The sequence below is a fragment of the Alternaria ethzedia genome, assembly GCF_023757985.1.
Source record: "Alternaria ethzedia strain BMP 0044 chromosome Unknown scaffold_34, whole genome shotgun sequence".
NCBI lineage: Eukaryota > Fungi > Ascomycota > Dothideomycetes > Pleosporales > Pleosporaceae > Alternaria > Alternaria ethzedia.
This window is the reverse complement of record NW_026056227.1, coordinates 254648-278346: the sequence shown is the minus strand read 5'-3', so window position 1 is coordinate 278346 and position 23699 is coordinate 254648. Positions and strand designations below refer to the sequence as shown.

The window sequence follows — 23699 nt, the reverse complement described above, 5'->3', positions numbered from 1 at the left end:
CTGCGCATCACCAGCGGCAGGGACTATCAAGAGATGCATTCGATTATCCTCTGGTATCCATCTTCTTATCCCCCTTCTCTCTCCGATCGCGGGGACCAACCGCCATTCATTCACAATTGAAAGCGCACGCATTGAACTCATACTACGAAGGCTACGGCTGGTATGCCCACTCGCTGTACAAATTCCAGGTCGAGACAATTCAACATGCTACTATTCAACATTCTACAAGCGTAACATGTGTCGCATTTATGCTACTCAACTATCTTCCGACATTTCTGCGCTTTCTCGTCGTCACCCGCGAATTTGGCAGCTAGACCAGCTGCTCCACTAACGTCAGGCTTGTCCTCATTGCCGCACTCAGACAAGCAAGTCCACCTTGTCTGATCCACCTCCTCGTCGCCATAACCATCCTCATCCTCTGCATCGTCAGAGACAGAAAGATGCAGGTCCAACACCACATCCTCCTCGCCGATGAGCACTATGAGCGCATCGGCCACGCTGATCATCTCGAGCATCTCCTCCCGCGCCGTTTCAGCCCCTTGCAAGAACTGGTTGGCAAATGCTGAGATTGGTCCTATACCGGGGTGTAGGGACAATATACCCTGATAGCGACTAGGTGGTCTGACAGACGAGTCGTCGACCAAGGCATCAAATTCAGCCTGGACAGAGGTTGCGTATACCTTCAGGTTCAAAAGATCTGCTATAGAAGAGGACATTCGCGATGTGTCAATCCACTCCATTCCAAGTGGAGCAGCATGCCTGCCAGGTTGGTAACTTTGGCGCTGCGCTGGGTTGCGACAAAAGCAGGCGTTGCTGCGGGTGGGCCAGGTAATGGTATCTGGTGTGAATGTGACGTGCTTCTTCACTCGAGCCTTAGCGACTTTCGCTCGCGCTACATCCAACGACGAGAGCTTTCGCTTCACTGCAGATCTGAAGCTGACATGCGTCAGTACAGCCGGGTATTTCGTTTGCATCTGGACATTACGTATCGCTTTCGAAGAGCTGTTGGTCGTCCACATACACCCTACGTCGCCTGGATGTTGTTTCTCCCAAGCTTCTTCGTACTTTTGCGAGTACTCCAGAAGCTCCACAAGCTCGACTAACTGATAGCGCGCCAGGTGCCAACACTGTCTGACTAGAGCGAACTCATTGCGAACGCGCGCTTGCTGCCAAGGGCCGCCACATCTCTGGAATACCTTGCCGAGCGCATCGAGGAACTGGAGACACATTTCCACTTCGCAGACTGGGCAATATCCGCCGGTGATGATATCTGAAGGATGAAGTCCATGTCCGCACATGTTTGCAGGATTTCTGTTACGCGTCCGTGCGTTACCGCGCTTGAGCTTTTTGTTGTCTTCGTCAGTGCGTCGATATGCACGAAACTCGCAATACTCTGTGGCATTTCGAACAATACCAGGCAGCGAGCCTACTCCGTGCTCTTCCTGCCACTTAGTGAAGTGCTGCACATCTTCAGGCGAGAAGAGAATGGCTGCGGGAACGTACTCGGCTATGGAAGAGGGCATGATGTGGAAGGTTGCGCTGGCGTGAATGAGTGAGTATTGGAGGATCGCAAAACATTGCCAGAAAGCCCGTGCTTATTCTCGAGCTTGTTTCCGTCGACTGTTCTGGGAGTGAATGCGCAATAGCGAACGGCAAGTGGAAGATCTACTGAGAACAGGGTGTTTGCACAGTGTGCAGTCACGAATGTTTGGGTCATTGCGATGAATCATTCCAGAAGAGTCAAGGCCACTAACAATGCATTGTAGGATGAATCTACCAGCTCCAGTCGAGAGCGTTACGTCTACGTCATACCCACTCGGTGGTTGCTCAGATGGACGCGCGTCACATGGGGACCGTCCACATATCCTCTCGTTACAGCTGGCTCGGCAAGACCTCCTAGGGCCCAGGCGTTCCTTGTATACAACTGTGGCGTTCAAGCCCTCGCGTCTGAGGCCCCAAAACCCTCGCCATCTTCCTACTTACGCCCATTACTTTCCATCCTCCTCGCGCCTCCTGCACATTCGTATGTATTCCAAATCTCATCACGACATTCGTCTGACATGACTTCCAGATGTGACGTCCAGCCTTTATTCTCCACCATCCGAAACTCTTCCGCACCATCTTCCGGAAGATTCTCAATATCTCTCGTTGTATACGGTATAACATGCGTTACCTGATCTTTCTCATCAGTCTTCACGAGTAAGTAATCCGCAGTGCTCAGACTTTTCATAAACGTCTCGTTCGGCACCTCATCTTTTCCATCGTGTATACGCGATATCTTATCCCCGATCTCGGGCCACCGAGGATGCAGTTCTGCAATACCCTCATGGTTGGACAAAGCGATGGCGTCGATGAGCTCGATGTTCCACGGGCAATCCAATTCCCTGATGATCTTGAGCTGCCGAACGTTGTAGCGCGCGTTGGTCATGTTTGAAGTATTGACCCGGGTGCTCGACGAGACTGCAGCGTGTTTTCCCGGTACGTATGCCTTCGTGTTGCGGTGGAAACTTGGACGGGGTCGACTGATTTTGAAGTTTGTGTCGGAAGCGAATTGAACACGCCTTGTCTTCGGAGCTTTTGCTTTCGATAAAGCGGTGTGATGGATTGGAGATGCTCCAGGCAACATTGTTGGAGTGCCGGTGCGGCAGTCTGGATCTGCGATGTCGCCAGTCCTTGCTTCCGCGGGATACCTGGACATGGCACGCGCAATGACCACTGCATTGCCTGCTGAGCATGTCTTCCGAGCTGCTTCAACTTCTTCCGGGTGCTCTTTTTCCCAACCTGCTTCATTCTCTGCGTCTTGCTCATAACGCATCATGAGCTGTGCAATTTCAAGTCTTCTTTTGTGCCAGATATGGCAGTAAGCGTCTCGATCGGCAGTACTTTGACCTGTCAGTGGCCTCCAGGGGCCCCCTTTACCATTCCAATCTTTAGTGATGCGCCGGAGTAGATTCAGATAAGCTACGGCTCTGCACACGGGGCAGTATTCATCATCGTTGTCTGTGCTGGGGTGAAGGACATGACCGCATCTAGTCCCGACGCGACGACCATTGCCGTCGAAGTTGCTGAAATTCCCCGGGTTATCGTCGAACGAAAGCCGTGGATGGCTTTCCGCGGCAGAGGGTCGTCCTTCATTGAGGGAATGGCGGGTATGGCGGGTATATTCGTCCTGAATAGGGGAGGTGGACTGCGTTACTTGGAGTTTGTCTTGAAGTAAGCCTGCCAACATCATGGCATTGACTGCCGGCGTTCCAGCTGACATCATTGGTCACGGTGGTAATTGAGTTTGTGTCAACGGACAATGTATGTGATTCTGGGGTGGTTGTAGGTGGACTATATTCAGGAACAAAGAGTGATCTTCTAGTTGGGGCGCGCCGTCAATTTCCAATGAGCCCTGTCGTTCACTGTGGCTTTTGCCATCGGTATGCAGCCAGCGCAACTGAGGCGGTATGAGCTCTAGGATCTGGAAGTTGCAGCGCTGGAGCCGCATTCCATTGTTGCCACATCCACTGAGTGCATCACCTGCTTCACACCCAGGACTTTAGTCTTTTCACTGTAACTTTGTATTTCCCTCACAGACCAAATTCTTACTGCATATCCTCATCTAAACCGCACATCTCAACAAAACAATCATCCCTCCACTTCATCAGCCTCGCCATCTTCGGTAAACCGACATTATTCTTAGGCACAGTCCGCTGCAACTCAAGTATCCACTCGTGAGCTTCTTGATCTTCCTTCGCATCATTAACAAACTGGAACGTCACAGACTTATCCCTCTGATCCTGATAAAGAACCAACACTTTCGCCCTCGTCCAGTCCCCTCCGGTAAGACTGGAAAATGCAACGCCGCCTTCAGTCAGGTCCTTGTAGATTTTGAAAACCTCAAAACCAAGCGGATGGTCTCTTAGAAGTGTTTGGGAACCGGGAAGCAGCGGTAGACCTGCTCGCATTTGCGCGTGGAAGGAATTGTGTAGGACGTCGATTTCGTCTGCGTTGCGGACGTGGAAGATGGCGTGGACTTTGAAGTTGAGGAGCTGTTCCAGTTCGTTGCTCATTAAGCTGGTGTCCAGCCAGGCTCCGACATCTGGTGGGCAACTGTACTTCCCAGCTGAGTACGTGGGGCTTGAGCGCTTCCACTGATGTGTAGCCCGACCAGGCTCAAAGTTGGTCTCCGGGGTGAACTTTACGGTTTTCTTTCGGCGATGCGGCTTGGACGTGGACTGATATTCTGCAAACATGTTGTTGAGGTCAGGCATTTGCACGGCTGGCGCTGGAGAGAGTGAGAGATTATTTCACCTGGTTCACCAAAGTGGCGGCAATATACGACTTCCAGTGACTTTAATACATATGACATTGTGTGTGTGAATGTACAACAAAGGTCAAAGCAATCTAACAGTGTTCTCGAACGCAGGATGATGATGGGAAGCGCAATATAGCAATACTCGACGAAGCACATGTCGACTCAATAGGCATCCAAGGGTTGTACCACTCCTCGTTTCGCAGGTCTCCGAATCTAGGTAAGTGTCGCAAGTGCTGACCATAAGCAAAATCATAACTCCAGCGCCTTGTATGCTCTTTCCTCCTCACCAGGCGTATCCTACAAAGCATCTCCTGCATCACTGCATCACTAGATTCCATCCTAGGATATTGACATGTCGCTCTACACGGCAGCATAGCCTCCTCTGCTTCCGCCTCCCTGTACAGTGCCCATGACCTTCCTCGCGAAATCTTTCGCAATGTACGGGATGTCGCGGATCGTGTCTCCATGGGGCAGAAGGTCCCATCCGCGCGCTCCGTACCTGTTGTAGTTGAGCCATGAGCCGAAGATGAGGTAGGCAGCAATCGCGAGGAAGAGACTAGATACTTGTTAGAAGACTGCGAAGATGTAGAGATGAGGTCATGCAACTCACATGATGAAGAACCAGCCAAAGAAGCCCCAGTGGGAGCCACCGTCCGGCGACGGCGCATCCGCACAGGCGTACTTGGTCCGCCATTGCAGCCGCAGTGTCTGAACTTTCTTGTCTTTCTCTTCCGTCTCCATGTCGTAGCCACAGAAGCGCAGACTGTTGTCGTTGTCCTCACACTTGCTCTTGCCGTTCTCTTCTCTCCTCCTCAGCTTTTCTTCTTTCTTGTCATCGCCCTCCTTCTTGTCATCCCCTTTGTCGCCTCCGTCATCTTCCTTATCGTCGTCCTGGTGCGGGCTCTTGTCCACCTCGTCACCCTCCAGTCCTGTCCTCTCCTTGTCGCAGACGAATTCGATGATCGCACGCTGGTTTATGCCTTCCTTTTTGTCGTCGAACGGGAATCTGCCTCCGTTCAGCGTTGCCCTGACACCCTCTAATCCTGCATCGTTGTTGCTCTTGGAGTTGCCTAGGTTCTCAAACTTGGCATCGATCTTCCTCCCGTTCTGGGTCGCATATGTTCCGGCGATATCGATGGGAGTGATGGTGGAGTTGACGTCACTGCTCAAATCGAAGTTCTCTCTGATTCCACACACCCTGGTCCCGTGATGGCACTCGGTTGCCAGACTGCCGCCTTTGTGCCATTTGAGATTGTTGCAGATGTCGATGGTAAAGTTGAACTTCCACTCGAGCTCTTTGGCGATATCAGTCTCCTTGTAATGAACGACGTGCGGACCGCCGAGCTCTTTGAAGTTGAAGTGCTGACCATCTGCGAGGATGTCTTTGCAGTCAAAGGCATGGGCTGCGTAGGGAAGGAGGGATGTGAGGGCGAGTATTGAGAGCAGTGGCGCTCGGGACCGCGATGGAGCCATGGTGGCGCTGGTAGGTGATGCGAGTGTCGTGGTGGATGGAAGGACGATGGCGGAGCTTCGGGGATGGATGCGCCGTTACGGAGATGATGAGGATCAGGGAGGCAGCCGTGGGCGGTTGTGCGACTGTCGCGACGTCGAGCGGGAAGGCACGAGGCGTTCGGTGGATGGATAACACGTGAAAGAGATCACTTGATCAGGGCAGCAATGTCGCGATGTCGCGTGAACCGACTCGGAGAGGAAAGATGGCGCGAATGACGCTGCACGACTCAAACGGCCGCTGCTTAGTCAGATCGGCGTATCAATCTCCGCCCACCAGATCGTCCATGATCAACCATCACCTTCCCAGCCTCCCAGCACCTTTCAGTGAACGACATCACCATCAGAGCTCGTGCGCCAAGGCAATCATGCAAACTCTGGGGCTGCCGGGCATCTGTACTCCTTCAGCTCGGGGATGAGACGCCGGACTTATGACCGCTTCACATTCGGCAATCAAGGTACCTTCTGCAGCGTGGTATTGGCTCTTCATGCAATCCACATCGCTTAGCTCTCGACTGTCATTTTCGATAGCCAGGTCGTATGTAAAGCACGGGTGGCTGTCAGTATCGTATCTTTGAACTCCACGGAACCGCCTTTTGGATACGGGCTGCAATACCTGGGCAGACCTAAAAATAGAACGTCACGAGAAATAGCTTGGAAGTATCTTGTACCATTTTTCGAGCTAACAGCTATCTAGTGTCTAGTCTACAGATCTATCCCCACACACCGTAACTCCAGAGGATGCAAGAATAGATATCGTGAGGATTCAGAACGACGTTTACGAGTGGCCGAAGTACCTGCCCTGGAAATCTCTCGTATCGAGCCGCGCCCATACAATCGATAGCCAACGCGCTAGTACAAACGCCAACGGCCCGAAAGCAAAGGATGTGTGAAGTCGATCGGATCGCGAAGTGACAGTTACAGTGCATGAGAAACCAAACGCCACCCATGCGAGCTGGTCCGAACGAGAAGGCTTTGACCCAGCCGTATGAACCCAATCCAAAGCGACTGTGAGATGCGGAAAATGAGTGAAAGAAGAGAAAAATGGGTAAATAGCAGATAGAAACACAATGTCGAGCGTGAAATGAGTGTAGAATGCGCCATGGAAAGACCGACATAGAGAATCTAAAGAAGAAGAGGGTATTCCCGACGCCGAAAGTGCGATGTCTTCATGCCATGCAATACCGGGGCGAGACTAGAAATCTTGAGACATTGGAAGAAGATTGGCACACAGTGAGCCATTTGATGTGCAAAAGGGAATTCGTGTCCGTCAGACCGCTGAAGCCAATAGATGCCGTGCATGCGATACAGTAGTGTAGCAAGGGCGAAGACATCTATTTGCCTTGGCCCGAGCCCCTAGGGTTGGCAGGCATCGGATACGGGAATGGAGCGTATGGGAGTTGGCCAGATCCGGAGTTGCTGCCGGCAGTTGAGGTACCTGATGGGGAGGATCCAGAGGAAGACATGGTGGTAGTAGCTGTAGTAGTTCTGGTTTCAAGTGGCTCTGACTGAGATCGTCGTGGACGTTCGTGAAGGCTGGAAGGGGCTTGAGGTCTTGGTGGCTGTGGACTAGAGGTATATTCTGAGTGATAGCGTAAGGCTAAGGGACGACTTTGTCGAGCAGTAGAGTCCGGAGTTGGCGTGCGTGAGGTAGGTGATCCTGTGATAATGATCGTAGGCGTTGAGAAGGATTGTTCAGTCGTGGATTGAGGAGTTTCCGTCGAGTCTTGGTTTGACGTAGAAGATATGGTTGTTTGAGTTGCTTCTGAGGTAGTACAGGTACTGATAGACTTTGGAGAATTTGATGGACTGTATGTGTCGGACGGGCGATTGCTCATATATTGGAAGAGAAGACAGTTGTGCTTATGCTTGACTCTGACAATTGACAAGATGTGATTGTGACGTCGTTGCTGACCGAGTGTTGTCACAAATCTGGTGAGAGAGGCGAAAGAGTGTTGGTGGTACTGTTGATTGGAGTATTGTTGTTGGTGATGTGACTTCAAGTTGAAGGTTTCCAGATCTTATATCTCCAATCCCTCTTCTCTGGCCCCGGGTTTTGAGCTTATGAAGGACCGGCTCTACGATCACCGAAGGTCGAAAATAGCAAGACTGGTGTCTAAACAGAGGAATTATCGAAGGTTTCGAGCCGATCCCGTGGTGCATAACCAGAATGTGGCTTGTTCCTACACGCTTCGGAGTCAAGCGTGTAGTTGCTCTGAGTAGGCTATCCAAGCGTCCGTAGTGTCGGTGCTGCAAGCTCGGTATTGTGTCATAAGGTTGTATCCGACCAGTTGGAGAACGTAGTGACACTGCGGCGGGACCGGTGAGTGGGTATCGAGCGTGCACGGAGAGACCCTTTTTAGACGTGTGGCGCCCGGATTATGTCCTTCTTGAGGAGTTGTGTAGACACCGGTAGCGACTGTGCAGCGGGAATACTGTAGGGCTGCTGTCGTCAGATGCTTATTTGAGCCGCAAGCACAACAAATGGCACGTGTGTATGTAGAGGAAGGTTATGTGTGGTGAGATCGATCCACTTATTGGCATGCGTAAGAGGGAGTCTTTAACACAATGTGTGATAGATCAGTATTTCGTTATAGCCTGCTGGCGTATTATTCTTCACTTCGCCGAAGATATACACGATCAGGTTTCCTTCTGGTGTCTTCTCGTATCGGGTGGCTCTCCAAGGAACCACCATGTCTTCACTCTGGTAAGCATTGCAAATAGTCAGGTACGGTAAAGAGCCGGCCGAAGGTTTAACGCGGGTCGTATTCGTGACTTGAGGCGCTCACGCGACTTTGCCGTTGCGCATTTGGCGGGACCCCGGTTAGCGACTACTACGCTCGGTATGGCCGATGGACTGTTTCGATTTGTGATGATCATTTTGGCGCATTTCAAAACTGCATTGGAAAAGTAGGTGGTTAGTCCAATAGAATCGATACCTGCAATGTTCGTGTCGAATGCGCCGACGAGTCAGAGGCACTAACGGTCGCTAATATTAGCTGGTAACACGAGGTGTAGTCACTACGGAAGGATGTTACTCAGCTCCCGCCAAGCTAGCACTCTAGGCCGCGCGCCCACATCCTGCTGTGCAGGAATCTGCGACCCGATCTGTATGCATGAAGTCATCGCCGTCGCATGAAAGGATAGCGACGAGGTGGTGATGTCCAATGAAGCGTGTGGGCGTGGTGGTCGGAGAGTTTGTCAGCGATAGGGTTGCGCTCGCTTGATGAGTTAGTGGATGACCTTTGGCAGGGATGCCACTTTGTGGACTGTTCCTTCCTTCCAGAAGATTACCAAAGGCGGATGCAAGGCACGCCATTCAATGCGACCTTCCACGATGGTGGCCATCTGATCTCAGATATCAGGTTGCTACGGGTCTCGAGGGATTTGGACAGCGGTGAGAATGCCGTCATACAGCCACATATACTACAGAGCCCGCCTGTGAATCTGGTGTACTTCAAGGAAAGCAGTCTGCACATGCAAATCACACAAGCCATGTGCTATTCCCACATTCGTTCTAACATGTCCATCGGTGACCAGAGCCAAGAGATCTGACCTCAAGTTGACCGACTTCAGCTGTTGCGGAGATGCGTCGGGCTCCGGGTTAGCCAAGAAGGGCCCTTAATTAGCCTTGACTGCAGCAAATCTCTCTTAATTACCGGACTTTGCGATTGCTTCAACTGAGTGCTTAACATATGCTTACACAATCGCGTTTCGCCGTAGGACAAGTTTGGTATTTGTGTTCACCGCGAAACATACCTCCCCTGCTTACACAATGCGTTCATGGCTAATGTAATCGTCTGCGATAGTCATTGAAAGGTGGCGAGAAGCGATCGCGGGTGGGTGAGTCACCGCTCGAAGACATGTGGCATACACAGCGCCGATATACAAGTGAATTGTACACACTGCACCGCGGTATTGACCAGACAACGACCTGAACGTACGTCTTCATACTCACACTGTTTACACGTTAGCCGTTCCAGTGGCTACGACTGCGCTCCAAGCTGCTCCTCAACATAAGAATACCCGTTGGTTTTGAAAGCTTGCTCGCGCAGCTGAAAGATTTCCCGGTACTGACAATAAGCGGTGTGGAGATCTCCAGACAACAATAACAGACCGCGCGTTCATCATCTTTGATGAAACCAGGTATCGATTTGAACGCGTACGCGAGTGTTGATAGGCATCTGCGAACCCTATCTTACCGGCGATTTGCCGTTCATGACACAGAAGTTGTAGTAATATTATTGTTTCGGGCGCGGGACACTGGCCTTGGTAGGAAACAGTCGTAATCAGCACACTTGTGGTGCGTAGGAGATAGAACATCGCGAAGCGAGTAATCGCTGGGCTGCCGTGATAGTCGGCAAGCTTCGCCATTGCGGGTCATATCGTCCTTACGAATGGCGATGCGATACTACAGGGCGTGCCAAGGATGGTTCTCGAGGCGCCAGAAGGTGTTGTCTTGGAATCAACATGAAGATGTTCTTTCTTGGGACCGAGAGAGATCTGGAGTAACTGCACAATGCTTCCAAGCTTACACTTGTAAGGTTCTGTATCAGAGTCACGTTCTGCTTGACTGAGAAGGCAGACCATCCATGGGGCCAAACGCATTGCGTTAGCGATGCGACAGACGATTCGGGAAGTTGCCTCAAACCATTCTGCGAGAGGAGGCCTGTTGAAAGGCTATTGCGAAGTCGTGAGAATGAGAACGACGCACGCACGTGACGTAGTCTAGTAGGACTGTATTCTGTCCAGACGATCAGTAAACAGAATGCCATCTTCTCCTGGACGCATTCCGCTTGCCCGCATTTCGCGAATCGAGGTGTCACGGCTAAGCCGCAGCTAGTCGGTGTGCAATGAAGTGTCAGCCTGGACGCACAGATGCTGGTCAGAGCTGTGGCATGACGAACACGATGACGGACGAGCAAAAGCAATACTGCGCTTGCAGTAACATGCCGCTGTGAGTCAAGAGATTTTTGTAGGAACGGTGAGCATTCCAGACGCCAAAGGAGGTGTTGATCGCGATGGTTGAGCGGCCTGGACGCGAGATTGCTGCATGCAGCAGTCACGCTAACATCGCGTTCGCGTTGACGCCAGATCACATGCACGCGTCAATGACGTCAACCATGCTATTCAGTCACATCGCTTCTTTGTCCAAAGTGCATTGCGAGGTTCGGAGCGTTGCAGTAAAGTTTCGACTAGTACATCTAGATGCTCTTCCCGTGCCTATGGCGACATACCTCTGCATACTAATCGGGAACCTGCATGTTAGATCTAAGATCGATCGCCTAGTGAGTGGGGTCTCCAGGGACTAGAGACATGGCATTCGCTATTGACCATGATGTATATGGCTGTGTGCCTGAAACTTCCCCATGTTCCGGTCCACTTGGTAGCCACAGCCATTGACTGTTCGCCCTGGACTATGACGGATCGAGAGGAGTTCCTGAACGACCCCTTTAATCATGACCTCTTCACTCAACGCAAACGGCTAGTGACAGCAACAGCGTGCCTGGAGCCTAGATTTCCCAGCCTGCGCGGCAGCGGGTAACGCAGTGAGACGAGGGATCTGCTAACCTCAGGCCTATCCAAGCATGCAGAACTCCGATCGTTGACGTAGCAAACACCATGACATGGACGTCGATCGTACGATACCTCGCATTGCGTCCTTGGGGGGCATAGGAGACACGCTACGTCGATACAGCTGAATGTGTATAAGAACACTCGGGTTCGTCACTTTATACCCATCATCCAACTCAACAACTCAATCATCCTCCCAACTTCCACACTAGACTTCCAACTACCCACCACAAACCCTTCCCCACAACCATCAACATGTCTGCCAACCCAGGAAACGTCGTCGGAGGCCACAAGGCCAACCTCAACAACCCCAGTACGTCTTTCACTTCGGCTTCCTTCTAGACTTCGGAACTGACATGCTCCAGACACTTCCGACGAGTCCAAGCAGCACTCCAAGGAGGTGCTCCAGGACATCGAGAACGGCGGTGACGCCAACGCTGTCTCCTCCTCCGGTGGTGACAAGAACCCCAACAACGTCGCCGGTGGCCTCAAGGCTACCTTGAACAACCCCAACACCTCTGACGAGGCCAAGCAGAGCGCTAAGGAGAGGCTCGGCCAGGAGTAAGCAGCTATGAAGTTTTGATAGAGGCCTTGATGCCTATGGGCGGATCGATGAGGAGGGAGGCATTGAGCCTGGACATGCGACTCTGGTCGTGTAGCTTTATCCATAAATGATACCATCAACACAACCATGATCGCCTGTATCTTGTCGTGACGCTTCCTCGTATTCCATGGGGAATTCGCTAGCTCCTTCTACTCTTTATCTGTTTTCAGCAGCCCCATGACAACCTCGACCACCCTCCTGAAACCCTCCATCTCTTCCTCAACTGTTCCTCCCATACCCGCACTTGCGAAGCTCGAAGAGTTGCCCACATATACCGGCTTTCCCGTCTTGCGTGCGAGGACCTTGGATAACCGAGTCGCGAAGTCTAGTGTTCCGCCGTGTGTGTAGAGGGGGGTGCTGAGGGTTTCGGCAGGTTTGGCTCTCTGCGAACACACATTAGCTCATGCAATCGTGGGGGGTGAGCACAAAGTATGAGATGACGTACATTTGGCATCGCGTAGACAAAAGAACCGAGGGGTGCAGAGGACGCGGATTCGGGTGTCGCGGTCGTGAGGAAGAGCAGTAGGTTTGGGCCATTGTTGGTGAGCTGGAGGTGGATGTTCGTGTGTGGCGCCTTTGGGAGCGGGAACGAGACTTCTATAGGCGCGCGCGACGCGTTGGTATCTGTAGTTGGAGCAGCCATTGCGGGTGTTGGCAGGGAGTGTGGAGAGGGAAGTTGCGATGATGGCCGGAGGCAGGTGGGGCAACATCGCGAACCTCACCCGCAAGATTGTCCCCGCAACAAAAACCAAGAAGAGAGCAGCCTAATCGCATTGCATGTCACTACGTGTACCTATAAAAATTCAAGATCTCGATACAATCAACCAGATTGATCTCCGCTTCATACCACTGGTGGCAAATAAGATCGACGAAGGAGATCAGGCCATTGCGGAAAAGAGTCGAAACAGGGAAAAGAGCTACGGATTCGGGAGGGTTACTGCACAGTCATTGATTTGGACAAAACATGGAACCGGAGATTCCAGAGCCCTACGACCCCTCCAACGACCCAGAGGAACAAAAGCTCATAATCTCAGTTCTAGACTCCTTCCGGTACACACCCACGTGCCTCACCAACGCCAGCCAAAAGCAAAAGTACTGATATTGAAACAGATCATACCGCCGCCTCGCTCACTACAACGGAACCCACCTCCGCCGACGGGCCTTCTACTCCCTCCCACAAGCCCACTGGACACTGCTATCCCGACCACCCTTCTCTATCCTATCAACACTCTCCCAAGTAGACGACTTGATCGACAGCAATGCCGAACTCGCTGAAGCCATCTTTGTAGTAGGTTTCAAAGCCTTCTTAGCACCTACCCTAGATAGTGAATGGGTCGCTTCAATCGTCCCCGAGAAGTATGCACACGACGAGTACAAGATCTTCAACCTCGTCATGGACGAGCTAGGAGCAAAGACCAGCCAAGGCGACGCGGAAAAAGCGCGAAGTTGCGTCAACCAGTTCTGGCGTGAATGGAGTCAAGAGGGGGCAGTTGAGAGGGTCAAGTGCTTCGATCCTGTTGTAGCGGCGCTGGAGCAAGAGTTCACATCACAGGCTGGAACAGCCTCCGATTCAGATCGCGCGAATCTCAAAGTCTTGGTCCCGGGTGTTGGACTCGGTCGTTTGGTCTTCGATATCTGCAGTGCTGGATTCAGCGTTGAGGGGAACGAGATCTCTTACCATATGCTCATGGCAAGCGCGTTGGTTCTGAACGAGACTAAAGGAGCTGGGCAGTTCAAGATTGCTCCTTGGGCGCTGAATAGCTCGAATCATGTGTCTCGGGAGGATCAATTGAGAACGGTCACAGTGCCGGATGTACATCCAGCGACCGAGCTGGCGAAAGAGGGGACTTCGAAAGTGCCGGCAAGTGAGCGGATGAGTATGTCAACGGGCGACTTTTGCGTCGTGTATGGCCGAGAGGATTACGCTGGCGAATTCGATGCGGTAGCGACTGTTTTCTTCATTGACACTGCACCGAACATTATCCGCTACATCGAGGCTGTTCACAACTGTTTAAAGTCTGGTGGTCTCTGGATCAACCTTGGTCCTCTGCTGTGGCATGCGCCACCACGGAGAGACGATGGTGAAGACGAGGCAGCAGGGGATGGAAGGAGAAGAGCCGATGTTGATGCAGGAATTGGCGATCCAGGTTCAGTGGAACTCACAAACGACGAGGTGGTAGCACTGGTCGAACACTTTGGTTTTGTCATGGAGAAGCAAGAGCATGGGACGATTGAAACGGGGTATATTTCCAACACGCGCAGTATGCTGCAGTCTACATATCGTCCTTCTTTCTGGATAGCAAGGAAGAAGTAATGAAACACTTGCACGCGTATATCACAGATAGCTCACAGTACTGTTCCGCTCGAGCTTCTCATCATCACGGTGTCACAGATGTTGATGTCACGTGGGCAGAGACAGCTTTAGTTGTAGTAATTGTATTGTAAATTGATCGTTCACGAGAGATGGCAAAGTAAAGCATGAAGAAGGGGAGAACCTGCTGCCTAAGCCTCGAAACCAAAGCAAGAGCGAATATGGTATCATGCAACAAATATACAAAGAAATGCAAACCAGAAACCAATTCGTACGCTCAGTTGGAAAAACTTCTGACAAATGTATAATGCGACAGAAGGTCAGAGACTGGCATGACAAGCCTACGAAGGTGGCAATAGAACTCAGGCCACCATGGTGGGACCTTTGCCTTCAGACCCACTCAACCGAGCATTGGCATGTGCAAGGCTAGACTGTGCAGCTTCTTGGAGCTGTGTCTCTACATTCCTATCCCGCTCCCGCTCGTGGGGCGTGTTGCGGCCCGATGGTACCCGTGCATCGTGTGAACCATCGCGCTGCTGTGGGGGTGGTTGCGAATGCTGGTCTGACGGATGATGCACTTGCTGATGCTGCGGAGTGTGCTGACCGTTACCGTGCGGCATGTGTGATGGCGTAAGCCCATGATGCGAAGGACTCATCATTGCAGCGGGACTCGCCGTGCTCGCGCGGTCGCCACTCTCGTGGTCACTAGTCTCACTCTGGCCATTGCTGGTGGTGCCAGGGGGGTACGTGTATCCGCCGCGCAATTCTCCTTCTTTGACCTCTTTCCACGAGCATTTGGCATGTTTCTTCGTACAGCCAACACATGCTGTGAGATTCTTCAGGCAGTCCATGTGTAATCTCCGGCAGCGATCACACGGCGGTATTATGCGTTCACCCTTCGCCAACCCTTCCATCCTGTGTACCATCTCGACCTTGAAAGGGCCCCCATCGTCCTTTTCGGGTTGCTGACTGGCGCGTTGACTTGAGGCGGGAAGCAGGTTGGATGGAGTGTTTGGTATCGGCACGGGCGAGTTCATCATTGAATGCAGTTCAGACTCGTTGAGGGGCTGCGATGGTCTTGCAATGTGCTGAAGAGACCCCTGATGGCCATCCGCGGGTTTGGGAACAGCTCTTGTGGGGATCGCTGCCGGTGTTGAGGGGTGAGAGTTGGTATGGCTGCCTACGGACGGCCTTCGCACATCAGCTGTGCTAGTGGGCGGCTGCGAAGACGAACTCCGGCCATTTGTTGTGTGGAACTTGGCTAGCAATTCATGCCGGGTGGATGATGAAGTGCCATGGCCGCGGCTATGACCGTGGCTGTGACCGTGGCCATTGGCTTCATGATGTTGACGCGCATTGACTGCGACGAAACCACCGCCGCCGCCAGGTGATGTCTGGGAAGGTTGAGTGTGCGGTTGGCCGTGCGCCTGGCCGTACCCTGAGCTCGGGGCGCTCGAGCTGCCACCATTCATAAGGGCGACATTTGAAGGGCTTGTGGGCCGGGGAATGGTAGGCGCTGGGCTCGCGGTCGCTCGTCGATCGAGGATAGCCTGCTTACGGCCCTTCAGTCTGTGGTTGAGCTGGCGCGTGCGGGCAGCGACTGCGCGATGTTAGCCAATGTCGATGTTAATTAGTGATAGTCGGTCAGACTCACCCTGATCGGCAAGTGAACATATCTGGCTCAGGTTTTTCTCCAGTATCTCCATTGTGCCCAGCTCCTTCTCCTCGTCTTCGATGATGGGTTGGGGTGGGATCATCTTCTGCGGGATGCCAGATGAGATCAAGACGAAATCCTCCTCTGAGATCTGGACCCGACACTGCTTCGTGTAGAACTGGCAGACGCGCACGCCTTCGCTCATCTGATCCAGCTGGAACTGCTCGGGCTTGTTGCGCGCAAACTCGACCACGTCCAGCCAAGTCACAGTCGTCCCATCCTTTCCGTGACTCTTGAGCACGCGCGGTGGTCCGTCGAACAGCCGCTCGAATCGCTTGATCAGGATGGGTCCCAGTGGCCTTGCGCCCAGGTTGCAGGCCATGCTCTCGTGGCGATCGAGCACGCCCTGGTAGTCGCTGAGGACTGACAAGATGTTGGGTAGGGTGTCATCGTTCGTTATCAGCGGCAGGTCCTTCTCGAGGTGTCGTGCGAGGTAGTTGATCTGGAGGTGGTTGTGGGTCTTAGCGGCTTTGGGGACAGGCGCGGCCGCAGCCAGGTGCATCTCATGCGAAGGACTGCGTTTGCGCTTGAGGTCGGCGGGCAGCGGCGGCGCATGGTGTTGCGGCGGATGCGACGACATGGTGCGCTCAGCCGCAGCGTGCGAGTCGGCGGTGGCCATACCTTGGCTTGGGTGGGAGGGATACCAGGTTGATGAGTGCTGCGAGGGCGGAGTGGACGGATGGCAGAGATTCGAGGGTGGAGCGGAGGACGCTAGGCGAGGAAGTGGACAGCTCACAGCTCAGCACACTGCAGGCGCTCGCGTCTAGTCGCGAAGGCCCGAATTACAGGACAAGATACATCACGCAGAGAGAATCGCAGCGAGAGATGCGAGGGCGCGGGTGGAAAGCCAAACGGCTGCTCGGTGGCTGAAGTGCTCCGAACGGAAGGCAGAGGGGCGGACAAGGGAAGGCACGCAGCGCACCGGAAATAAGAAAGAGCTTTGCAGCGTACGCCTCCCACCCAATCAATACGCGTCTGCAGCTAGCAGCGGCCCCGGCGCCGACCTGCACTGAATGCGCATCGCTGATGATTCAGATTCTGCCGACCCGACCACGACAGCCACTGAGCGCCCTGCCACGGGCGGACAGTCACGACAGCCTATTTGCAGACGCCCGCAAGCCTGTGGCAGAAGTGTGTGAGGTGCCGTCTGAAGAAGAGGCCGGCACCGAGCACCCCGGGCTGGCGTCGTCGTCGTCTGGAGGGATGACGAAAAATGCCGCAGGCCCACGCGTCCTGGGTGAATCTAGCTGCTACGATGCAAGCGCCACAGCACGGCGGAGGTCTGGAAGCATGGCGGAAATCATGTTTCCACCCCTGCGTCGCCTGACACCAAAGCCATGCACGTGACCGGAATGTGGGGTGGGAGGAGCCTTTCCCGGAGCGGCACAGACCACCACCTCTAACTGGGCGCGGCGGCTGCACGTCACCACAAGCTTCAACATCCAAAACGCGTCTCTCCCTCTCCACGCTACTACCATGTCTGAGCGAGGCGCATTCCGGGGTCGAGGCGGAGGTCGGGGCGGCGACCGCGGGGGACGCGGTGGCGGTCGTGGCGGTGCACAAGCGGGCGGTGCGGGCGGACAGACTGAGCGCCCGAAGAAAGAGAACATTCTTGACCTGAGCAAGTACATGGACAAGCAGATCACCGTCAAGTTCAGTGGCGGACGTGAAGGTATGTAGGGCAAGAAAACTAGGAAGGAGCGCTGCAAGCTAACCTCTTGCAGTCATTGGCACGCTCAAAGGCTACGACCAGCTCATGAACCTTGTCCTGGATGAGGTCAAAGAAGCCCTGACTGGTATGTCTCTGATCTTCGTGCTCATACCGACCTATCTGACTTGACCCAGACGAGGACGGCAACATCCGGTATCGCAAGCTTGGTCTGATTGTCGCGCGCGGCACTCTTCTGGTCGTCATCTCGCCCGTCGACGGAAGCGAAGAAATCCCGAACCCGTTCATACAGGAGGAGGAATGAGCAAGAGATGAACAATGAGAATTCTCCAGACCTGGGGCGAATTGCTCTAGGCAGAGCAGCGGCGAGGATCAGGGCCCAGGGACGTTGGACGGGCTTTGATACCCAGTACGATACCCACGAGGCAGATGCAAAGCGCAACTACGACACAAAATTATCGTCGATACTATCACAGCTTGTCAGAGCTTGCATGCTCTTGAAGCCAGCGGCCAAGCAATACACAAAAGTTATGAAGTCTGGTCAAAATCATCACTTGGATTTCTGAGTTCAATCATCTGCTTCAACAGCGCAGCTGCAACAGTCATGCTAGGTCATTATCAGCGGGCTCACTACAGAAGACTGACTTTGGCGTACTTGCGGCTGACACTACCAAGCAGATTATGTCAATCGTCGCCATAGGCGTTGGCTGCATAGTTTCTATCGCCAACAGCTAACGTGTTCTTGTCGCAAGCCCCTCTAGATCTGATTACTTACGCGATTTTTACTGCAGCCAAGAGTTTGTTTTCAGGTATCAACGTCATGGTGCTAAATGTGTGTCGGTCGATCGCAACGTCGGAATGTTCGGAATGCTGTTCCGACAGTGTTCCTTTCACTCCACACAACCCCTCATCAACCTCGACCTTTGATCATCGACGATCACAAAGCAAAGTCTGATCAATCGCAGGACACCGGATCAAATTGCCGACGTCAGGTACCCGCTCTTCTCAGCAGAGCCCATTACCACAGATGGCTGAACTAGCGCAAGTGGGCATGACGTCGAGTTGATGTCAAATATGGTGACGCTATCATATGGGATTATAGAAAGCCCATGGTGAAAGTTTACTTCACATAGCACACGACACTCATCTTCCTACTCAACAACCTTCACATATACCCATCCACTACATTACATTTCAAAGCTCGCGGTTTATATCAAATACACATTGCAAATATGAGCCAGAACCAGAACCCCGATGCTGTCAGCGACGGTCGCCAGTTTGCTGGACACGTTGCGCCCAGTGAGCCCCTCATGAAAGGTGGTGTAAGTACATGCAGACCTCCCTCGACATCGTTGCAGAAATTTGCTTGATAGTCTTCTGAACCCATCGGAGCCTCCGTCAACACAACCAAGCACCAAAACACATCATTATCGAACCCAACTAACAAACCCCAGCACCAACCCGGAAAGCTCGTCGGCAACGACGCCGTCCCCGAGTTCAACGCACAAACCCTCCCCGCCGGCACCGCGCCAGCATCCAAGACCTTCCAGCCCAACCCCGACCTAAACAACCAGAAGATGTACCACCAAGCCTCCGACACCCTCCAAGGCGCCACTTCAGGTGACGTCCACACTGGTCTCGGCCAGCCAGTCCAAGGCCAAACATCGCAAGAACTCCACGATGGTTCCAGCAAGGGCCAGGGCCTGGCCGGCCTGGCTAGCGGCGTCAAGGACCAGACAACTGGTGGTGATATCAGGGAACTGAAGGATGATCCTGCACATGCTCATCAGAGGAATCTTGATGATGTGCCTACTGGTCAGAGGGGTAACGTTGGTGGCCCTCCTGCTGAGGAGAGGGAGCCTTCATCTGCTTAGGTACACTCCTTCACAAAGGATGATTGCATGAGCGTATCGCTTTTAGCAAGGCTGTATCGATCAGTCTTTGCTGAAGTGTAAAAGTTGCCTTGGATGCTATAACAGTCCAGGGCTAGATAGAAGTAATGAAATAACCGACTGAAGTTAACATATGACCGTCAACTTCCCTAATAATGTGAGCGAGGGTTTGTTGCATTCACCAAGCACAGGCTTCATAACCCACGGGGGAATGCAGTGGACCCCGTCAACACCGCATCACTCAACTCAGGCGTCTTTTCGAAAAACTCCTGAAGCAGTTCAAGCATAGCAGTTTCACTGCCTGACTACTGTCACCAGACCATTCCGTCGAACAAAGTCATCGATAAACACACCTTGTGGGCCAACTACGCCAACGGCGCCTGGAAGGTACTCTGTATTGCCCGTAACTGGCGATTCGTACGGATACTCGCCATCTGCAACATGTGAGTAAAGTCTTCGAGAACGCTTTCAGAGATCATGGCTCACAGGGGATGGTGAAGAACGGTAGGCCCGCAAGAAAAGGTATGTGGCTTGGCTTGAAACCAAAACCTTGCTTTTTGTGCGCGCCTTCTTCCAGTGATCTCCTGAGCGGGGTTAGCTTTGTTCAGCTCCCTTCACCAGCTGCTCACTTGCTTATGATATTCATGTCGGTACATAGGTTCCGTATCTCCACTCGGAAAGATGAGTATCTTGTCCAGACTCTGTCCATCGGATGGCTGCGGTAGTATTGCAGTACGTATCCAATTTCTAAAGGTGTCACGCTCCTTAACAGCTTGCTCGTATTGTTCTGTCGTAAGATCCTTGCCAAGAGACCTGACCGCACGATTAGCTAAAGTTTACCTCATCTCCAACATAATGACACACCATTTGTACTCGATATAAGGATCAACAAATGCCTTCTTGCGAAACTCCTTCTCGTAGTCTCGCACAAAGGTTTGGCAATTCTGGTAGCAGTCATACAGCTGGATATGGGCAACAGTCTGCTATGTGCGTCAGCTAACAGTCGAGAGGATAAGAGTCGAAAAGCTCACGGTATCTAGATAATTCTTCAGTGAAGTCCCACCAGCCATGCTTTGCCGCCTGAATATGCCATCCACATCGAGCTTCTTTCGCTTGACCTGCAGGAAGTCTTCCAAATGACGTATGAAACGCCCTGTATGGGATAGATACTTGTTGTGGCATCCAGAAAAGATATCGGTGGGGTACAGTAGCTCAATTGCGGCCGCGCGGGGTTTCTTGGTAACCTGGCGAGCACATAATGTTTGAGATATTGTGGTAGCCATCTGGATGCTGCGTGTGAAGAAGCCGACAGTGTCGAGTTCTCTGTTCATACGTTAGTCTCTTTACAGGTGGAAATGACCCTTCATGCTTACTTCGACACTGGTACAATCCCCTCCGTCGATATACCCCCTAAAGATGGACGAAGTCCAAAGAGGCCATGATCAGCTGCCGGACCTACTACGCTTCCAAATGCTGCGGACTCGTTAATTCTGTCGAAGTTCTGAAGGATGGAATGAGCCTACTATCAGTCCCTAAAGTGGCATCTATCCAGTCATACGCTGACACAACTGTGGCGCTTCCAGTACTACTGCCACTAGGTTCTTGATACCCATCGCCCCTAGGGTTGAACGGTGCAGAGTAGTCAATCCAATCCCGCGCATTCTCTCCAGAAGCGAATTGGACTGTCTTTGTCTTGCCCACTATCGCTGCCCCTGCCTCCAAGAGCTTTTCAACGCACGTGGCGTTGCATTTTTTCTCGGGATACAAGGTCTGGTAGGCCCGGCTGCCAGCGCTTGTTCGCACCCCCTTCAGATCGATGTTGTCTTTGATGGCTATTCTCAGGCCAGATAGAGGCTTGGTTTCGGAGGGCTTGTCATAATAGCAGCGACTAGGGACTGGAATCGCAGCTGTACCAGGGATAGTGTATCTAGAGACGGGGTATCAGCAGAGCCTGGTGTGTAGGTAGTCGTATGTTGCTGGTGTAAGGAAGTACATACGTATTTTCTCTATGTCCATCAGGCACTACCGGAACCTGAAAAGCTTCGTGCGTGTCGTCGAACAGGCGCCATGCCTGCCGAATGCCAACGTTGGAAGCAAAGTATGGTCCACTGCGGAAGCTGACTAGGTGCACATCAGAGCTTACCACCACGGTGTGAACGCTTCGATTTTGCCACTCCTCTGGTATGCTGATGGCCAAACTGTCCAGGTCGTATTTGGTGTTTGCGAGACACAGGAAGTAGACGTGCTGTAGGAAATGCTTGTTGAACACATCGTCTGTTTTGAGCCACGACTTAACGGTCGAACGCAGATTGCGAGGCGAAGCGTCCATCGCGTTCTTAAGAACAAATAATGTGATTGGAACAAGTCCGTCGTTAAGATCAGGCGCGCTGCCAAAGATACACTCGCGGGAATCCGGAGGTATTGACGTCAAGCGTGATGGAATGTAGTACGAATTCGCTCCGACGCGAGTAAGGGTCGTAGTAGGAATGGCAGACATTATGACGATTGTTAGCTCGCATGCGAGTGAAGAGTATGCAGAGGTGTATCTAAGAAGTCACCCAGGCATTAGGAGCAGTCTAAGGAAGGTGTGAGTCTTTCGTTTGTACGACATCCACTGTTGGTCAATGCCTCTCGGGGATCGCACGTGCACCTTCCTGTGTGAAGACACTAGAAAACATGTTTGGCCTTGCAAACGCAAGAATGCTCGAGCAAGATGGTGCAGTAAGCGTATTACTATGATGCTACATAAACATTAAATTATCTTCTGCTGCCCTGAGGACCAGACAAGATGCATCCGTCAGCACACTCGGGATCCGTGCTGTTGTATGCGATTTGTCCTACACTGCCACCAGGCTCGATGCTAGGGTCACGCGGGCTCTGGAACATACGTCCAGTCTCGGGTGAAAGTAGCGTCTCGATGATATCGCCGAAGGGGTTGCGGATATGGGCAATGGGTTGGCCCTTGGTGACTGGCTCATCGACCTGTACGAGCCTCTCGACGAAGCCTCCGTACTGCGACCATGTGTCGTGGAAAGTGGTGATCATGTATGTGTTGCTTAGATCGGGCTCCACGGTCTCGTTTGTGCCCGTCATCTTGAGGTCGACCATGACGCGGTTTACGTAGTCGACTACGCGGTCGATTAGGCTGTTGTTCCAGACCTTTGCTTGTCCCATCTCTACTGTGAGCGAGGGAATGCCGTAATCGACAAAGGTTGTCTCGATGGAGCCTGGCTCACCAGGATCGATCTTGAGGGTATCGGGTTGGAGGAGTTTGGCGAGGCGCTCGACGTAGGGGAGGCGGAAGTCGGAGTAGCACCATAGCGAGGTCTCTCCGCCGGAGCTGGGTGTGTCTAAGCCGTGTCAGCTGAGATTTGATAAGTGTTGGATGTCATGAGCTTACGCAGGTCAATTCCAACGTCAACATTTGACGTGTTGGCCCAGATCTGGTTCCAGATGTTGTACGCCAAAATGTCAGGGCCACTGCCTCCTTCCATGGCTGAGACACCGGGGAAGATGCGGTTTACGTTTGTGAGAGAACCACTGGCGCCAGACGTGAAGTAGTTTCGCTGGTTGAGGTAGATTCCCATCGGGTTGACTGTCGGAATGCCAATGACTGCGTGGACGTTAGCAATGATCTCGATGAAGATTCATGGTACATACCTGTGCCATTGAGCGTCGCGACCTGGTCTTGGAGCTGCTCGAACATGCGCTGAACCACGCGAACCGGGTTCAACTCATCGCCGTGAATCGAGGCTGAAAGCGACAGCTTCTTGCCCGTGTGCAGACTCTCCGGGGTTCCGCGCGCAACCATAATGGGGATGTGCACGGGATGTCCGCCATTGAGCTCGCCAGCGCGCATGTAGTACTTGGAGACGGTTTGCGGAGGCACATCAGCGAGGTCGAGACCGCTGATGACCGGGACGCCGTTCACGACATCGCCTGTGAAGTTTACAGCAGAAACGCTGCCGGCGAGGACTGCCGTGGCTGCGGCTACGCGAGAGATGAGCTGCATGGTCGCGTTAGTCGGCTGAGGCTACGCAGGTACAATTGACATGGCCGACTCACCAGCTCTGCTTTATAGTGCTGACTTCTCGCGATAAGAGACCAGCCATGGTAGTTCCATGGT

The 23699-nt window shown here is 52.8% G+C and overlaps 11 protein-coding genes across 11 annotated transcripts; 4 read left to right on the top strand and 7 right to left on the bottom strand.

Moving 5' to 3' along the window:
• Positions 1 to 251: 251 nt before the first annotated feature.
• Positions 252 to 1523, bottom strand: J4E87_009388 (uncharacterized protein; the record flags this gene model as incomplete). The annotated part of the gene is made up of 1 exon (XM_049380965.1): positions 252 to 1523. One exon carries the CDS (start codon positions 1521 to 1523, stop codon positions 252 to 254), a length of 1272 nt encoding a protein of 423 aa, XP_049229391.1.
• A 2064-nt stretch (positions 1524 to 3587) lies between these two features.
• Positions 3588 to 4256, bottom strand: J4E87_009387 (uncharacterized protein; the record flags this gene model as incomplete). Its single annotated transcript, XM_049380964.1, has 1 exon — positions 3588 to 4256. The coding sequence occupies one exon, from the start codon at positions 4254 to 4256 to the stop codon at positions 3588 to 3590; it is 669 nt and encodes a 222-aa protein (XP_049229390.1).
• Positions 4257 to 4660: 404 nt separating this feature from the next.
• On the bottom strand, positions 4661 to 5773 carry J4E87_009386 (uncharacterized protein; the record flags this gene model as incomplete). The annotated part of the gene is made up of 2 exons (XM_049380963.1): positions 4661 to 4856; positions 4911 to 5773. The coding sequence occupies 2 exons, from the start codon at positions 5771 to 5773 to the stop codon at positions 4661 to 4663; spliced, it is 1059 nt and encodes a 352-aa protein (XP_049229389.1).
• Positions 5774 to 11638: 5865 nt separating this feature from the next.
• J4E87_009385 (uncharacterized protein) lies at positions 11639 to 11948 on the top strand (the record flags this gene model as incomplete). The annotated part of the gene is made up of 2 exons (XM_049380962.1): positions 11639 to 11696; positions 11749 to 11948. The coding sequence occupies 2 exons, from the start codon at positions 11639 to 11641 to the stop codon at positions 11946 to 11948; spliced, it is 258 nt and encodes an 85-aa protein (XP_049229388.1).
• A 188-nt stretch (positions 11949 to 12136) lies between these two features.
• J4E87_009384 (uncharacterized protein) lies at positions 12137 to 12630 on the bottom strand (the record flags this gene model as incomplete). Its single annotated transcript, XM_049380961.1, has 2 exons — positions 12137 to 12370; positions 12433 to 12630. The coding sequence occupies 2 exons, from the start codon at positions 12628 to 12630 to the stop codon at positions 12137 to 12139; spliced, it is 432 nt and encodes a 143-aa protein (XP_049229387.1).
• Positions 12631 to 12951: 321 nt separating this feature from the next.
• J4E87_009383 (uncharacterized protein) lies at positions 12952 to 14301 on the top strand (the record flags this gene model as incomplete). Its single annotated transcript, XM_049380960.1, has 2 exons — positions 12952 to 13037; positions 13098 to 14301. The coding sequence occupies 2 exons, from the start codon at positions 12952 to 12954 to the stop codon at positions 14299 to 14301; spliced, it is 1290 nt and encodes a 429-aa protein (XP_049229386.1).
• Positions 14302 to 14660: 359 nt separating this feature from the next.
• On the bottom strand, positions 14661 to 16631 carry J4E87_009382 (uncharacterized protein; the record flags this gene model as incomplete). Its single annotated transcript, XM_049380959.1, has 2 exons — positions 14661 to 15898; positions 15953 to 16631. 2 exons carry the CDS (start codon positions 16629 to 16631, stop codon positions 14661 to 14663), a joined length of 1917 nt encoding a protein of 638 aa, XP_049229385.1.
• An 857-nt stretch (positions 16632 to 17488) lies between these two features.
• On the top strand, positions 17489 to 17985 carry LSM7 (Sm-like protein lsm7; the record flags this gene model as incomplete). The annotated part of the gene is made up of 3 exons (XM_049380958.1): positions 17489 to 17684; positions 17737 to 17808; positions 17858 to 17985. The coding sequence occupies 3 exons, from the start codon at positions 17489 to 17491 to the stop codon at positions 17983 to 17985; spliced, it is 396 nt and encodes a 131-aa protein (XP_049229384.1).
• Positions 17986 to 18913: 928 nt separating this feature from the next.
• On the top strand, positions 18914 to 19555 carry J4E87_009380 (uncharacterized protein; the record flags this gene model as incomplete). Its single annotated transcript, XM_049380957.1, has 2 exons — positions 18914 to 19003; positions 19136 to 19555. 2 exons carry the CDS (start codon positions 18914 to 18916, stop codon positions 19553 to 19555), a joined length of 510 nt encoding a protein of 169 aa, XP_049229383.1.
• Positions 19556 to 20409: 854 nt separating this feature from the next.
• On the bottom strand, positions 20410 to 22070 carry J4E87_009379 (uncharacterized protein; the record flags this gene model as incomplete). Its single annotated transcript, XM_049380956.1, has 4 exons — positions 20410 to 20556; positions 20605 to 20896; positions 21132 to 21410; positions 21571 to 22070. The coding sequence occupies 4 exons, from the start codon at positions 22068 to 22070 to the stop codon at positions 20410 to 20412; spliced, it is 1218 nt and encodes a 405-aa protein (XP_049229382.1).
• A 260-nt stretch (positions 22071 to 22330) lies between these two features.
• J4E87_009378 (uncharacterized protein) lies at positions 22331 to 23585 on the bottom strand (the record flags this gene model as incomplete). Its single annotated transcript, XM_049380955.1, has 3 exons — positions 22331 to 22923; positions 22974 to 23186; positions 23234 to 23585. 3 exons carry the CDS (start codon positions 23583 to 23585, stop codon positions 22331 to 22333), a joined length of 1158 nt encoding a protein of 385 aa, XP_049229381.1.
• Positions 23586 to 23699: the final 114 nt, after the last annotated feature.